Source organism: Nicotiana tabacum, chromosome 18 (assembly GCF_000715075.1).
Source record: "Nicotiana tabacum cultivar K326 chromosome 18, ASM71507v2, whole genome shotgun sequence".
Lineage (NCBI taxonomy): Eukaryota > Viridiplantae > Streptophyta > Magnoliopsida > Solanales > Solanaceae > Nicotiana > Nicotiana tabacum.
In genome coordinates, this window is record NC_134097.1 from 140,452,214 (window position 1) to 140,467,460 (window position 15,247).

The following is a 15,247-nucleotide window of genomic DNA, read 5'->3' on the forward strand; positions in this document are numbered from 1 at the left end:
TGATTATATTATGTGAAATAGTTAAAACTATAAAAGGGCAGAATTGTTATCAATTTCATGATAGAGTAGCTGAGCAATTTTCTTAGAAGGATTATAATTAAGCCTAAATAGCAAATGATTAATCTATCGCTTATTAACAATCTTGTTCTCTAAAACTTATGAAAAGATTAATATTTCGTGGCTTGAATCTAATATAAAAATCCTAATATAAAATAACGTAATAGCTAGCACTAAATTATAGACTGAATTATGAAGGATGTAGTAATCGTGGCACATATTTCGTTTAGATTGGATTAATGACGAGATCAAATTTTGTAACGATAACTAATGTTTGTCACCTAAAGATGTCTTACAATTATTAATTAGAGGTCTTAACCAATAAGTATTGCAATATCTAAAATTACTCTCACTAATATTAAAATTTATTATACTAAATAAAATTTATAAAAATTTCGTATATAATGTACTAATAGATTAGTTCGAGTATTTTAAAATGAGTAAATATGTTTATATATCTTCATTTGATAAATTTATCTCTTTGTAATTATCACTGCAATTTGTTTTCTCCATCTACCATGATTGTTGGACATGCTTTTAAATTAAATTCTTGAATTGTTAATTATGTGAAAAAGGGACAAAGTTTGTAAAAGAAGGGAAAAAAAAAAAACATGCAGCAAATTTAAAAGCTCATTTAAATTATGAGCACAAACAAGATCATAAGTTGGTTTGAAGAAAGGTGAATTCCCGTGATGTAATGCTAACCCTATCCAACTTGTCTTAATTACCATAGATGACAAGTGCTCATTCAACACTATTTCCTTGGACTTTAATTTGAAACAACGACATGCACTGTTGCACATTCACCACTTTAAAAACTTTCACCCCCGGCTTTTCAAGTCTCCTTCTTTAAACCTCACTTGGAACTTGGAAGATGAAAGAAAATAATAATAAAGATTGAAATAACTAAGCAAAATTTATACCTACAATAACACGGGTAGATGGAACAATTGTCTCGGATTATATTCACCCGTTTCAATCTAAAAGTAATCATTTAATGAAAAGTCTTTTTTTTTTTCAAGACAAAAGGGTCAACTAACTTTTGAGGGATATATTAGTAATTCAATTCTTAACTTTGGTTTTCACACTTATAGTATAGTGTGAATGATATGCTAAGAAGAATATAATATTGAGAAACCAAAAAGAGAGTAAAACTTATTTTTCAATTAGTTAGTTAGGCGGAGTTTTATACACCAATTTTGCTCAAACAATACAATAAAGAGTACCGAACATAAAATCAATCGTGTACATATAGAGTTTTCAAAATATTTTTCTTACTTCGCAACCAAACCACCGAATAATAACTAATACGTAGAAATTAACTCGCAAGGATGGCCGAGTTAATTGACCAGGAGATCCTCCGAATAGAAGGTCGCAGGTTCAAAACCCCCTACAAGCTTTCTCGATCAAGCTCATCTCACAAGGCTTGCCTAGCACGGTGTGGTTTGCAAGTTATTATACTGAAGCAAGGTTTACTCAGAGCGCACCCGAAGGATAGCGGTGACGGGTTTGCCTAGTTTTTAGAAAGAAAAAAAACTATATTAGAAATTGATATTATGTAGTTACTAACTGGGAACCTGACTCTCTTCTGCAATATGTCCATGGAGATGTGCACGTGTATATGAAATATAGTTCAGTAAAACACAGTTCACCCAATGTAGACGTATTACTAGATAATATCGTAGTACATTTCGTAAAGATTTAGCTGCTTTTATCGTCGTACTCCCTTTTCCACAGCCCAGACAAGGAAACACAAAAGGAAACTACATTCGAGCTGAATACCAAAATACTTGATTCATGTGCCAGGTTAGAAATGCATTTTGCTGTACTTACAGAAATCAAGTTCAGAATGCTTATGTTTCATGTAAAGCGAGTGCCCAATACTGGCCTTTAATATCATCAAGCTATACTATAGTTAATACTAGGTGATGCAACATTTGTATTTTATTTGTCATCTCCTAAAACCTTGGATCTTTTGTTATATGAAACTACCTAGATTGCCTCTACATAGTTACAACTTCCACTATGAGGTCTTCTATCAACAATTTCTCAATTTCCTTACCTATCAGATCAATGTCATCCTTGAGTTCTAGCCAATACATCTCTTCCACAATATTAGCGGGCGTGTCTGCATTTGCTGCATTTTCATGGCTTCTCAGCAGTTGCTGCAGCATATTTATCATCCCATATTTCTGCCACTTCCAGTTAATACCCTCTATTGGCTTCACCCACGGGCAAGGATCCACACACTTCCTGAGAATCTCCAACAGACTGATGTTTATACGGTCGAACAGTATCTGCCTTTCATATCTCGGTCCAGTTGTTTTATTAGTGTACTTCTTCTCAAGGTTGTCAAAAATCCAGGTATCCAAAGGAGACTCCAGAGAGTGGCAAGATGTTACGAATGTGTCGGGGTCGGATGCCCTCAAGCCAGAGTTTGTGAGCACATCTAATGTGTAAGAAGTTTGCCAGCTTTGGGACCTTAAACTACACTTGTCTTCAAAGGCCTCAGCTGATGGTCCTTCAACCTCTTCATCACTTACTACTACATCAGCATAAGCCTCTGACTCCATTCTGAGGAGCTTCAGTTGCATCCGGAGCTCTGGCGAGATTACAAGTATGTGAAATAAATAACTCTCAAAATACTGGGACAGATATAATCTATTAAACTTAATAATAAAAACAAGAAGAAGACATAACAATAACAATGATGAGAATGGTAAAAAGGGGCTCAAATACTAGATTCGTCATCATTCAAATGCAAAAAACTTTGACATTTCAGGAAGGAGAGTAGCAATTTCAACTGGTGAGTAGCTAAAGCGTAAAAGATGCAGGTTAAAAAATTCACCATCAGAGGTGCGCCCTGTCAATTGAATACACAAGGTGTTTGATGATTTGAAATGCATCAGAAAAGTAAGTCTGCAGTTTGTAAGCATAGAGTTTTTTCCTTTCTTATTTATTTGTTTTGCTAATCCGAATGTTACGAACTATACAATTACACATGACAGATATTGGAGATTGGAAGTAGCATATTGCAAATAATTGCAATGGTCAAGAAATCAGACGTACCATTAAGTTCAGCACTGACTCTCTCAAAGCATTCTGAACCAGAAGACGCATCTTCGGTAAAAGGAACCTCCAGAACTGAAAGCGGACTAGGATGATCAGCCTCCTTGGAGCTCACTGACGACTCAGGTTCAGGTGCAGGATACTCCAAAAGAACAGAAGCTGCTGCAGGTGGTGGTTCCAGAAGTACTGCCTAGATAACAGAAAGCTCCACAATAAGATACAAAAAAGACTTGAAACTCTGAAAACATAAATAGAAAAGTACTGTAAACATACAAACTAATAAATCTTTGGTGTTTTAAAGACCTAATTAACCACACTCCGCAGTCTGCCCACCCTTTTGGTGCAAGCTTGCTACTCTTCTGGAAACAATTAAAATAAAAAACTATCACTCATCTCGTTATAAACACCATAGTAACAAAAAGCAGATACATCCTTTTACTCCAAGGACTAATCGTCTATCTATACCCATAGAACATAACAATAGGCAATGTTTACCCCAAATAAATGTGTTTGAGTGCTATATTATTTAATGTGCATTCAGCATGATGAATGTATGCAGTGCCTGCCATTTTGTTACACGTGCATTTGGTACATCATACATATGATACCAGCATCACAAGCTTTTCAAATTGATCCAAGCAAGAAAGTTTTGCACAAACTAATAGGCAACATAGTAAATGTTGTACACATTATTACTTCCTGATGCGTTATTATGCAATGGACAAAGAGAAAGATGCAACACTATTACATGCAGTTTAGAAAAGGTACGAAAGATACAAATGGTTTACAAGTAAAAGATGACACAAGGAAAACCATTCTACCTGCCATCCGCTCACAGTGTTAACTTAAATAATGTCTCGCATACTAAAATGGAAGGCTGACGTATCAATTCCTTCTAGAATAATACCATATCAATTACACCAGCTATATAGCCATATGTCAGAAACATCTGGATCAAATACCACACATACAAATACCCTCCAACTTGAAATTATTCAATATCTCCAATTCAAAGAGTATTTCATAAGCAATTTCTCAGCTTGTTGAAACAGAAAATCCAACAGTAAGTGACCATATACAATCAATTAGAAAATCTGCATCATCCAAAATGGGAAACCTTAAATCAGAAGTGTTAACAGGAATCTAAGCTGTCTTCCCCAAAAAAAAAGTGGCTTAATTTCCCCGGACCTCCTAGGTCTTTTTAATACAAATGCACCCTTCAAGTTCTACCATAATCATGACACAAACCAATTCCCATTAGGCTTCATCTTTAGTGTTATTGAAGTGGTCGATGCACCAAATTTTTGTCAGTAAATAAAAAACACCATAAAGTTGCTTTTTGAGTAGTAAAGTGTATAAAACACAGGCAGAACTTTAAGGTATCAACATTTTAGTGTGTGCAAAGCATTATATAGCACTAAATCACAATGATTGGCTAAGATAGACCAGAAACCATCCCAGTCAGCTAGTTACTGTTTCGAGCTTCTTTTGACAAAAATAGCCATGTCAGTTTGAGCTTACTAAAAGACTAGTCAAGCCTAAGCTAAGAAAATGCAAAATAGAGTACTTGATTAGTCGGTTCAGTCACTTGCAAAGCGGTCACCCATGAAGTTAATCAAGGAAATTCCAGATAATATTGTTATATCTAGAAAGACTATATATTGCATAGTAGCCATGTCAGTTTGAGCTTACTAAAAGACCAGTCAAGCCTAAGCTTCAGTTCAGTCACTTGCAAAGTGGTCACCCATGAAGTTAATCAAGGAAATTCCAGATAATATTGTTATATCTAGAAAACAATCACATGTATTTCAACTACTTTCAAGCAATAAACATCGACAATTTTTCAGCTTGAACATTTTATCATTTTCTAAGAGGATGCTCCTCTTTAGATAATAATTGGCAGAAAACTGATACTAACATTTATGTTTGACTATTCCCTACTTAAAAGCACTTTCCTTTTTTGGTCATATGCGCTTAAAAAACGAAAGGTGTTCTTCATTCTATGAAAATCAAAAAGGAAGTGGTCAACTGCACGTATAATCAAATAAATCCAGAAATCATTTTCTAAAGCGGCCTGTAAAAAGGAGACATGAAACTTGTATCCCCTCAACTAGTATATAGTCATTGCTTAAAACAATCAGATTTCTCAGCTAACATATTCTCATAAAACACATCATCTCAATGTGAAATTTTCCAGCCAGAACCCATAAATTTTCTGTCTCAATATTACTGAATAAGGAAGATGCCACTTAGTGCTGGCCATGCTACTTCAACAAGTAGTCATTGTGGCCATTTCTGAAAGCAGTAATGTCAGAGAAATAGGATGCCAAATAAGGAAAATTCACCAAAGAACATAAACACCTATATCCTAGGAAGACTCTAAAACACAAGTACACAACTGACAGAAAATTTACTATGCAAAACTTATAGCCAAATCAAAAGTGCATCAGTTAACATATCAAAGCCAAGGCTAAGCAAGGTAACCCAACAGGTATACAGCTAGTTAGAAAGGAAGAAAAAGATATGGAAACTATGTTTAAGTGAGAAGACGTAAAACATCTACGCGAGAATAAACAAACCTGTGGAACTGAAACCTCTTGGTTAAGAGGAGAAGCACTGAAACATTCTGCAGGTAGCTTTTGAAGCATCTCAATAGAATATTCTGATGACAGGATTATACTCTCGGTTTCTGCATCATCCGCAGCATTAGTATAACGCATGTCATCTGCAGCAGGCACCTGCAAAGCTACAGGCAGCTTCTCAGATTGATTCTCTTCTAGGTTCATATCAATTCTCTGGCTTAGCTTGCCTTTTGATGAGGAGTCACTACCAAGACGACAGGAATGAAGTTTCTTCTTGCTAGATCTAGAGTCTTTGGATAAGAATTCGTCTCTCAAATTCAGCATACCGTCCAAGGACCTACTTCTGCGGTGATTTACACATTGTTCCCTATTTACGGGATCTTTGGGAATTGAGGATTGCTTATTAGAAAAACCTTCCCGTCGTCCTCTGGTTCTATGCTTTTTGCTGCCAAAAGGCGGAGAAGTTGACCTGTATCCTGATGAATCATTAATACACACATCCTTCCAACCATCTCTACTACTAATACCCAAAGGGAAATCACATTCAGCAGTTCCTTTCCTGCCACCAAGTTCTCTAGTGGATTCTTCAACTTGCACCATGGTATCACAATGATCGGGTTTGGTTCCCCCATCAGGTAAAGAAAGCATTTCACCAAGTGTACTACTCTTACCAGCCATTTCAATGTCTTGATAATATTGAGTCATCTTCCACCTCTCAGACAACCTCTTTTTTGCCTCCCTGCCCACTGATGATTCGGAAGAACCTTGAGATGAAGGTTTTTTCAGATTACCCCTGCCAAATGACTTCCTACCAGACAAAGTTGCAATATCTGACTCACCGGTTGAATCACTTTCATACACATCACAAGAACTTTCATCTCCAGCATATCCTTTAAAACCAGAACTTCTAAAATATCCATCCCCACCATCAGAAGGCCCAAAAGAGTCCCGCATCCGCCTTGTAATTTCCTTTGCAATATCCCTTGCTTCTTTTGACTTGGGCATTGATATCCCCAAATTCTTAGATGAACTTTTCTCTTCCTCTAGTCCTGCTCCCCCAGGTGAAGCACGAGGATGTTGTGCATGCTTCCTCACGTCAGGGTGATGTGGAACAGAAGTAATATCACTTTGTGTTATCCCAACGTTAGGCTTTAGAACAACAATTCTTGTTGGAAGAATGTTTTCCTCCTTTCCTTCAGAAAGAATCGGTGATGACTTTTGGGAATTATGTCCACTATGACGATGCTGTGACTGGAGTAAGAGACCATCAATGCGCTCTTTCTGCAAGTTGATGTCTTGTTTACGTGAACCGCCTCTACCAGATTTGCAGGATTTGACACTGCCTTCATATTTCACAGAATTTGATGGCTTTAATACTGCTATGTGACTGCACATAGAACTAGCAGTGTCAACTTGCAGATCCTGCAGGTGCTTCACAAACAAGGGATCTGGTCCCTGAAGATACTTTATCAATAATTCCTTATTTGATTCGAGCGCCTCAAGAGTGTCATCAAATTCTTTTGAGTTCTGAAACCTTTCATCAGTCGAAAGACGTTTTGCATCCATAAATTTCTGCTGTATAAGTGCCATATCAGGACTAGCAAATCTACCGGTTTCAGTCCATCTTGATGAATGGCGGCGGTTGGCAACATGCGATGCTTCCAAATCCTCATACACATCCTTGAATTCTTGATGCTCCATGGAGCTTCTTTTACTTGATTGTTCATCGAATAGCAGCCTCCTCCTCCTGGGATCTGCCTGTTCATTTCTATGTTAGCAGCTGTCTGATAACCTTCTATGTTGTCTGCCAATATGCTGTGGAGATGGCATCCCTTCAAGACCCATCAATCTGGCAACAATGCTGTGTGGCCTTCTCTTTGATTCGGCTTCTTCTTTTGCCATTTCTTCTGCAAGCAACTTCTTAATTGGTGTCCCAGCAACTCGTTTGGAAGAGCTCTTCTCTAAATCAAGCATAATCTACAGGTAGAAAATATTAATGTATGTCAGCTAAAACTATTAATTTATTTGAAAACTAGTTAACCATGAGATATCCCACAAAAAGGCTGATATAATTTAAATATTTCAGGAATCTATACACATTGGCTGACCATATCTCCCCTAGCAGTTCCATCACAGTAGGAACGAGAATTTAGAGCCACGCTTGGTGTAGCAATCTGTTTCTGAGCTAGTCTACTTCCTGGACATGGGATCAAGTAACAATGTCAGTACTTGCTTTGCATATCATCAATTAAAGAGAGGTAGCTGCAACTCAGATTAAACTTCAAGCTGAGTATTAAAAGAAACAGTAGAATTTCTAACATGCTCAGATAGCCATGGAAGAATAAACAAAAGCAAACCAATAGCACCATTGAATGGGATTAGGTTTTGTGTAGTGACGGCATAAAAAATATTTACACGATTAGTAACATATACGGTAATTACATGTAAATCTCTTGATAAGCATTAATTGGTACTAGTAAAAATTGTAACTAACCTGCTATTATAGGTTAAAATAACTAATAGTGTAAAAAAAACTTTACACTGTCATATAATTTAAATATTTCAGGAATTTATGTTAGTGAACATCAAGGAAGAGAGTAAATCACAATAGGGTTAAGCAGAATAGCTATAGCCTATAAGTGAATCAACCCATCGCTTAACATAATGATAAAAAAAAATCGAACCAAAAAAAAAAATGATGGTGTTGCCACCACATAGAGGGGCCTAATAATTCATGGAAAACATCTTAATTAAAGTAAGAACTGGAAAAAAGTAATTTGGAAGCCAAAAATATTTTAAAAATAAAAACTAAAGCCATACCTCATGGGTATGTACATAACAAGGAGAAAAACAATTATCGAGATAAAATACGACATCGAAGAGGAAGACAATTGAAAGGAAAAAAACATTAAATGTATCATTTCATCTTTAAAAATAGAAAACTTTGAAATAGAAATATCTACCGAGCTCACTAGAAAAAGGAAAAGAAAAAGGATACGAAGTAAATTTGAAAGAGAATTTAATAAAGAAAGAGTCAATTATGCCACATTAAATACTAGTACTAGTATTAAAAATGGCATACATAAGACGACGAAAATCTTACTTAGGAAAAAAATTAATAAATTATCAGCAGAAAAAAATGGAGAGATTCATTTAAACTTCTGACGTTCAAATACACAAAGGAAAATTTAGAGAAAGTTTACAACAGCTAAATTATCAAAATGTAAGAGTACATGAATAAACAATATAAATTCCGTAAATCATATTCCTTTTTTTTCAGCTTTTGTTAGTTTGGTCAAACAGGCAACCAGATTTCATCCAATTCTCCGAATCCAAAGACGCATTTTCAGAAAACAATTTATTCACTGTAAATATTACTATTATTTTTCTGTTCAACCACAAAATTTAGCTCATCAAAGCAAAATTACTAGTAATTCTAGCAAACAGTTAACTCAGAGAGAATTGAGAAATTTACCTTCCATAATTCCCGAAGCACTTCTGGACTTTCTGTGACGACTTTTCTCCATTGTTTTTCAAAAAAATATCCAGCTCGGGAGACAGCAAGAGAACAAAAATGTACAAAAAAGAAAGGCGAAAAAAAAGAAGCTAAAAGGAGTTTGAAAAGAGGAGAGAGGGAAAACTTTTTATTAGATCGTAAATCTCGCAAAAAAGCAAGCGACAACCTCGGAAATCACCACCAGCTCCATTTCAAAAAACTCAACAAACAAAAAAAAAGAAACAAAAAACCCTAGCTCAAGTTTTCTAGATTCTTCTTCTTCTTCTTCACAGCTTCGTCATTTTTGAAAAGACATTGACAAAACGCAGTGTGTGCGTGTGTGTGTGAGAGAGAAATTGTGATTAGCGGATCACATTGTAGAGAGAGAAAGGAAGGGAAAGAGTAAATACGTATAGAGAAAGAAACAGTGACAGAGAGGGAGAGGGAGAGGGTTAATGATGGACTTATCATTCTAGCAAAGCTATGAGTTTATTTTTGGGTGCAGAGAAACTGCGTGTGTGTGTGAGAGAGAGAGAATAGAGTGTAGTGGGGTTAGTGGGACCTACGTGCTATGTTTTGATGCCACGTCACTTGACTGGCACTATTTTATTTTTATTTTATTATTTATTTATTAAGTACTTATATTGCTTTGCCATGACTTGAAGCCTGAATTTATTTGGGAAATTATTTGGCAGCACGTGTTTGGTTTTAAAATAAAAGATGTTTAGTTTGTTGATTTTTTGGTTAATTCCAGTCAAATTTCTGGTTTGGGCTTAGGGATATCGTATTACTACTCTTCATCTTTTTTTGGTTAACATTTTTTTAAATGTTTGATTATTATTTTGGCAAAAGTACGCACAAGATAAAGATGTTTAATCAATTTTAATCTACTAGCCTTAGAGTACGCGTTTTGCACGTGTACCCTATTTCAATGAGTAAAAACTTATTTAAAATTTATCCTTGAATTATCAAATAAAAGTATAAGTTCCTGAAAATGATGAATGGTGATTGTGTATAATTAACTCTATAATGAAACAATTGTCCAATATAAATACTTAATTATCAGTCAATAATTCAGCTTAAAAATTATTTCAATGACTGAAATTAGAATTTTGTATTTGGTTTTGCAGTATCAGTATTCAAGTGATATGAGTAATTCAATAGTATTAGCTAATGCCAAATTTTAAATATTTAACTGTAGTTATATTCTTATTCAATAGGATTTTTTTTCAAATAATAAAAAATCAATTAGGTAAAAAAGTCATCCATGAATGACATGTTCCCAGAAAGAAAAAACAAATAAAAATACTTTGTATATCTCAATCATTATATACAATAAATAAATTCTAAATCAAATGCAAAGCCATAATTGTAGTCAAGAAACCTACTTATATTCATCTAAATTTAATGTTAAAAATGTTAAGATATATCATAAATTATCTTTTTGGAATAACTGATAATTGTTTCATATAAATCTGAACGTACAAAGTTTATAAAAAGACTTTAACACCTATGTTATTATTCAAAACCTCATACTTCCTCTTTCTTTGATCTTTTTCATTATTCCCTTTATTTATTTTGTTTATCATTTATATATAGTTAAATGCAAGATTTTGATAAGGTAAAATTTTAATAATTTTAAAGTTCTAAATATAAGGACTTTCAATATAGTTCAAATAAAAAAATATTTAATATGTAAAATTTAGTTGATTTTAATTAAAAGAATAATTAAATTACTATTTTTCTAAGTGCAAACTATATTTTTAAAAGGTAAAAGGGCTAAGAACATTTCGCTATGGGACTTTGTGCTTTTAATATAGTATACATTATTTGATAATAACTATGTAAAAACAATATTCAAAGTTGTATTTGTATTTTAAATTAAAAAGTAACAGACAATTATATGCTCCTAAAAATGATAAATACTAATCATAGATAGGGATTTGTACCTATTTTAGAAGATACAAAGAGGATCAACTAACTGGCAAAAGACGTCTTCTTTTATTTTTCTTGCAAAGAAAATTCAAATTGTTCAATTTCTTTTATCAATAAAAAATAACATAAAAATTATTTTCAACAGATTAGAAAAGAAGAAATCACTATTTCTTCATCTTGGAGAAAGCTTTCTTTTCTCTGCCCAATTATATATTAATGTATTTATTTGGATGCATCCAAATGTTGTCCTTTTACGGAGTAAGAATCAATAATTAAAATTGAATTACTTGCAGTTGACGGATTCTGAATGGACTATGTTAATCACATCATAGAAGGAGTAAAAATATGAAATTTATATTAAAATCAGAATTACAATTTATTCTTTCAACCAAATCTCATGAATATAGTTTTTAGTTTTGTTATGTCTGTATAATCAGTTCTCATTTAAATTTGGATTAAAGGTAAGTATTATTTAATTAAAATAATATTTTAATTTTTATATTATTTAAAAAAATTATGAAAAATAATTTACAAAAAAGCTTTACATGTTTGTTTTCTAAATATATTTTGTATGAACTTTTTATTTTAATTTATTGATATGTATTAGTATGTCTGACCAATTTCATGTTAGGGAATGCAAATGATCTGATAGTTAGGTATTTGCCATAATTTTCTTATCATATTTGGTTTTCCTATTTGTGGAAGGAAAGGGCAATATAATTACCTTAATTGGGTTTTCCTTTTTGTAGAAGGAAATTATAATTCTCCTATACTTGGCTAGTCTTTTTCTTGTAGGAAAAGGTTTGGACTTCTATAAATTGAGGATTCGTCCTTCTCATTCAGCAGCATCCACAATGTAGCCATAGGGGCTTGAGAGTAGTGTTTAATGGGGAACTTTACGGGACAAGTGTTAGTGTGTCACTTGTGTTTGCCTCTTCGTAAGGTTGTTCTCTCGATATTTTGTACTCTTTTTTTATATAGTGGATTGCTCATCTCCGCGGTGGACGTAGGTCAGTTGACCGAACCACGTTAAATGTTTGTGTCTCTTTTGGTATATTTCTCCTTTGTTGTATGATTTATCGTCGTTCAAGGTTTGCTTTGCTAGCTTCCGTATGCCACCTGATTTTTACGGTCCTAACAAGTAGTATCAGAGCGAAGTTCAAGACGGGTTCATCTTGGCGGGTTCAGTTCTAGCCGCAACATATTTGACGATAATCATGAATTTTTTTCTGAGAAATTTGACCGGTGTGCTACGCACGTTGAGACAAACTTTGTGGTGGATATTTGGAGATGCGACTTGTTGAAGGCTATGTGAAGAAAGTGGATCAAGTTTATTTTGTCAGAAAATTCCGGCCAAGGGGGGGAATTGTTAGGTGTTTGCCATAATTTTCTTACCATATTTGGTTTTCCTATTTGTTGAAGGAAATTATAATTCTCCTATACTTGGCTAGTCCTTTTTCTTATAGGAAAAAATTTGGACTTCTATAAATTGAGGATCCGTCCTTCTCATTCAGCAGCATCCACAATGCAGTCATAGGGGCTTGAGAGTAGTGTTTAGGGGGAACTTTACGGGACAAGTGTTAGTGTGTCACTTGTGTTTGCCTCTTCGTGAGGTTGTTCTCTCGATATTTTGTACTCTCTTTTTATATAGTGGATTGCTCATCTCCGCGGTGGACGTAGGTCCGTTGACCGAACCACGTTAAATGTTTGTGTCTCTTTTGGTATGTTTCTCCTTTGTTGTATGATTTATCGTCGCTCAAGGTTTGCCTTGCTAGCTTCCGTATGACACCTGATTTTTACGGTCCTAACACCGAATAACCTGTATAAAATTTGTAAAAATGTCAGTTTAAACTAATAATCATACATGAGATATCGTAAAAAAAAAAAAAATCATAACTGACACCCTTTTAATTTTCAATTGTCTATCAAAAATTCACTTTATTAATTTGCTTATACTTTATTTAAACATAAAAAATATTTTTAACGTTACCTGCACATCATTAGTATATGTTTTTTGTAATATAAAATTATAATATAAATATAATACATCAAATAAATTAATATGGTCGTAGTCACCAAAAGTACATTATAATTGTATATTTTTAAGAAGTGACATAGAAGATAAAAGAACTATATCGAAAACGGGAACAAACAAATAACTGGAAAAAGTATTTTCTTTCTCCTACCAGAAAAAGAAAAAAGACGAGCATTCATAGATTGTGATTTAAAGTTTACAAATATGACGTCTTTATGTTCATGCTATATAATTTTTGAAAGATCATACATGACTCAAATTTAATGATATAACTAACTATGATTATTTATGGCAAAAAAATAACATAATATGCATATATCTTGTATTTAAATAGCTATATGGCAGAAATCTTTTCATGCTAAAATAGGGGGGGGGGGGGAAGGTGAGGACTCCTAAATCTTACAAAACGTTGTAAGTGGGCGAATGTTAACAAAAAGGAATGCGTAAATAGGTTAAACTATGAGGAAAAAAGGACTTCAAAACCTAAAAATGATGGAAATAAATCCTAAATATTAGGGAATATTGATTATCTATTCCTAAATATAGGAAAAATAATTCAATTTTTATTCTCAAATATTAGGAAATATTAAATGATTATTTCGTCTAATGTGAAATCAAATTTCAAAGGGTAAAAAAAAACGAACGACATTTCGCTAAGGGCCTTCGTGCTTTTAATATAACAAGTAACTTGAGTTGGCATAGCAATATGTATTATTAATTATACAACAAACGAAAAATAATACTAATATTTAAGTAATAAGACTTAGATCGAATGTCTAACCGATTTTCTGTGATGAATTGTAATTGTTCAATAACCTATATTAAAATTATAAGTTACGTGACATTTGAAATTAGCCAAGTCCAAAATATGAAACAAAACATTATATAATAAAAATTTCTCGATGCAACACTAAAGATAATTTCTTGATGCAACACTAAAAACTGGTGCATGCAAACGTGCTTGCAAAATATGAAGTAGCAAAAGATATTGATATTAGTAAAAGATTAAATTGGGCGAAGCTTGATGATTAAATTGTGACATTGTAGCTTCTTTTATAGAAGTATTATGGTACACAATTTGATACATGAAAGGAATTATTTAAAGTAAATTTTTGTGTAGGTCAAAAAAACAAGAAAAATTTACCAAATAATAAAGACTTCTAACAAAATATAAGTCGTAACGTGAAGGAATTTTAACCAAGTCCAAACTTTCCTTGTGTAACCAACGTGAAGAAACTTTTACCAAATATTAAGGCACATTTAATACTCTAACTTTCCTTGTGTAACAAAGTCCCAACTTTTACCAAGTCCCAAATGTAAAGGGAATCTAACTAAGTCCTAAGTCCAAATTTTCCTTGTGTAACACTCGTGAAGAAAACTTTTACCAAATATTTAGGCAAACATAATAACTCATTTAATACTCCAAAGAGTAAAAGGAATCTAACGAAATTAATGAGATAGTGTCATTCAATGAGAGTGAAAATTAGGAATTTTTTTTATTAAGTTTCCTTGTGTAAGAAACGTGAAGAAAATTTAACCAAATAATCAAGGCAAAGTTTAATAGCAAATAATTCAAGATTATTTACCAAAATTTACCAAAAAATCTCACAATACTTAAATTACTATATTGTCTAATGGGAACTTTATGTTTTAAAGGGTAAAAAAGGCGAATGACATTTCGCTAAGGGCCTTCGTGCTTTTAATATAATATAGATTTAATTAGAAAAATTAACTCAAATAGCCTCTCATCCAACTACTTAAACTAAGTTTTATATGTGTATAATCAATGTATAATAATTTATGTATATGACTAAAAAAAATAAACAATGAATATGACCAGCTATTTATGTAAAGACCCTTTAAATTATATGAAGTTTCACTGATATCTTCTAAAACAATTGTTCTTCAAAAAAAGGAGTAAATTTTACAAGATATGGTAGGAGAAAGACCAAATAACCACAAATGTAGAGAAAATAGCAAAATTTGTTCCTTTATTATTCGAAAATATTCATATATATCCTTTCCAAAGTTCAAATAATTTTCTGATATGGCATCTCGCGAAAATTTGTCTTT

General features: G+C 33.2%; 1 protein-coding gene across 4 annotated transcripts; it reads right to left on the reverse strand.

Annotated features, from left to right (window-relative positions):
- Nucleotides 1-1,838: 1,838 nt before the first annotated feature.
- LOC107810024 (uncharacterized) lies at nt 1,839-9,707 on the reverse strand. Of its 4 annotated transcripts, none has more exons than XM_016634743.2 (5): nt 9,184-9,707; nt 7,817-7,905; nt 5,706-7,685; nt 3,127-3,316; nt 1,839-2,659 (listed from the first exon to the last, which is right to left on the reverse strand). In XM_016634743.2, the coding sequence occupies exons 3-5, from the start codon at nt 7,407-7,409 to the stop codon at nt 2,061-2,063; spliced, it is 2,493 nt and encodes an 830-aa protein (XP_016490229.1). In that variant the 5' UTR covers nt 7,410-7,685; nt 7,817-7,905; nt 9,184-9,707; the 3' UTR covers nt 1,839-2,060. The 4 variants fall into 4 exon arrangements, with proteins under 4 accessions (XP_016490229.1, XP_016490232.1, XP_016490230.1 ...); XM_016634746.2 differs by having other exon boundaries at nt 7,805-7,905; nt 9,184-9,701; XM_016634744.2 differs by lacking the exon at nt 9,184-9,707 and adding an exon at nt 8,529-8,661.
- Between the last annotated feature and the right edge of the window lie 5,540 nt (nt 9,708-15,247).

What these genes read in the sequence shown, in the direction of transcription:
- LOC107810024 (XM_016634743.2), bottom strand. Translation starts at nt 7,409, where the DNA reads ATGGAGCATCAAGAATTCAAGGATGTGTATGAGGATTTGGAAGCATCG. An exon ending in AAGAGGTTTCAGTTCCACAG is followed by an intron (nt 3,317 to 5,705) that starts GTTTGTTTATTC and finishes TCTGTTATCTAG; the next exon opens with GCAGTACTTCTGGAACCACC. An exon ending in AGTCAGTGCTGAACTTAATG is followed by an intron (nt 2,660 to 3,126) that starts GTACGTCTGATT and finishes TAATCTCGCCAG; the next exon opens with AGCTCCGGATGCAACTGAAG.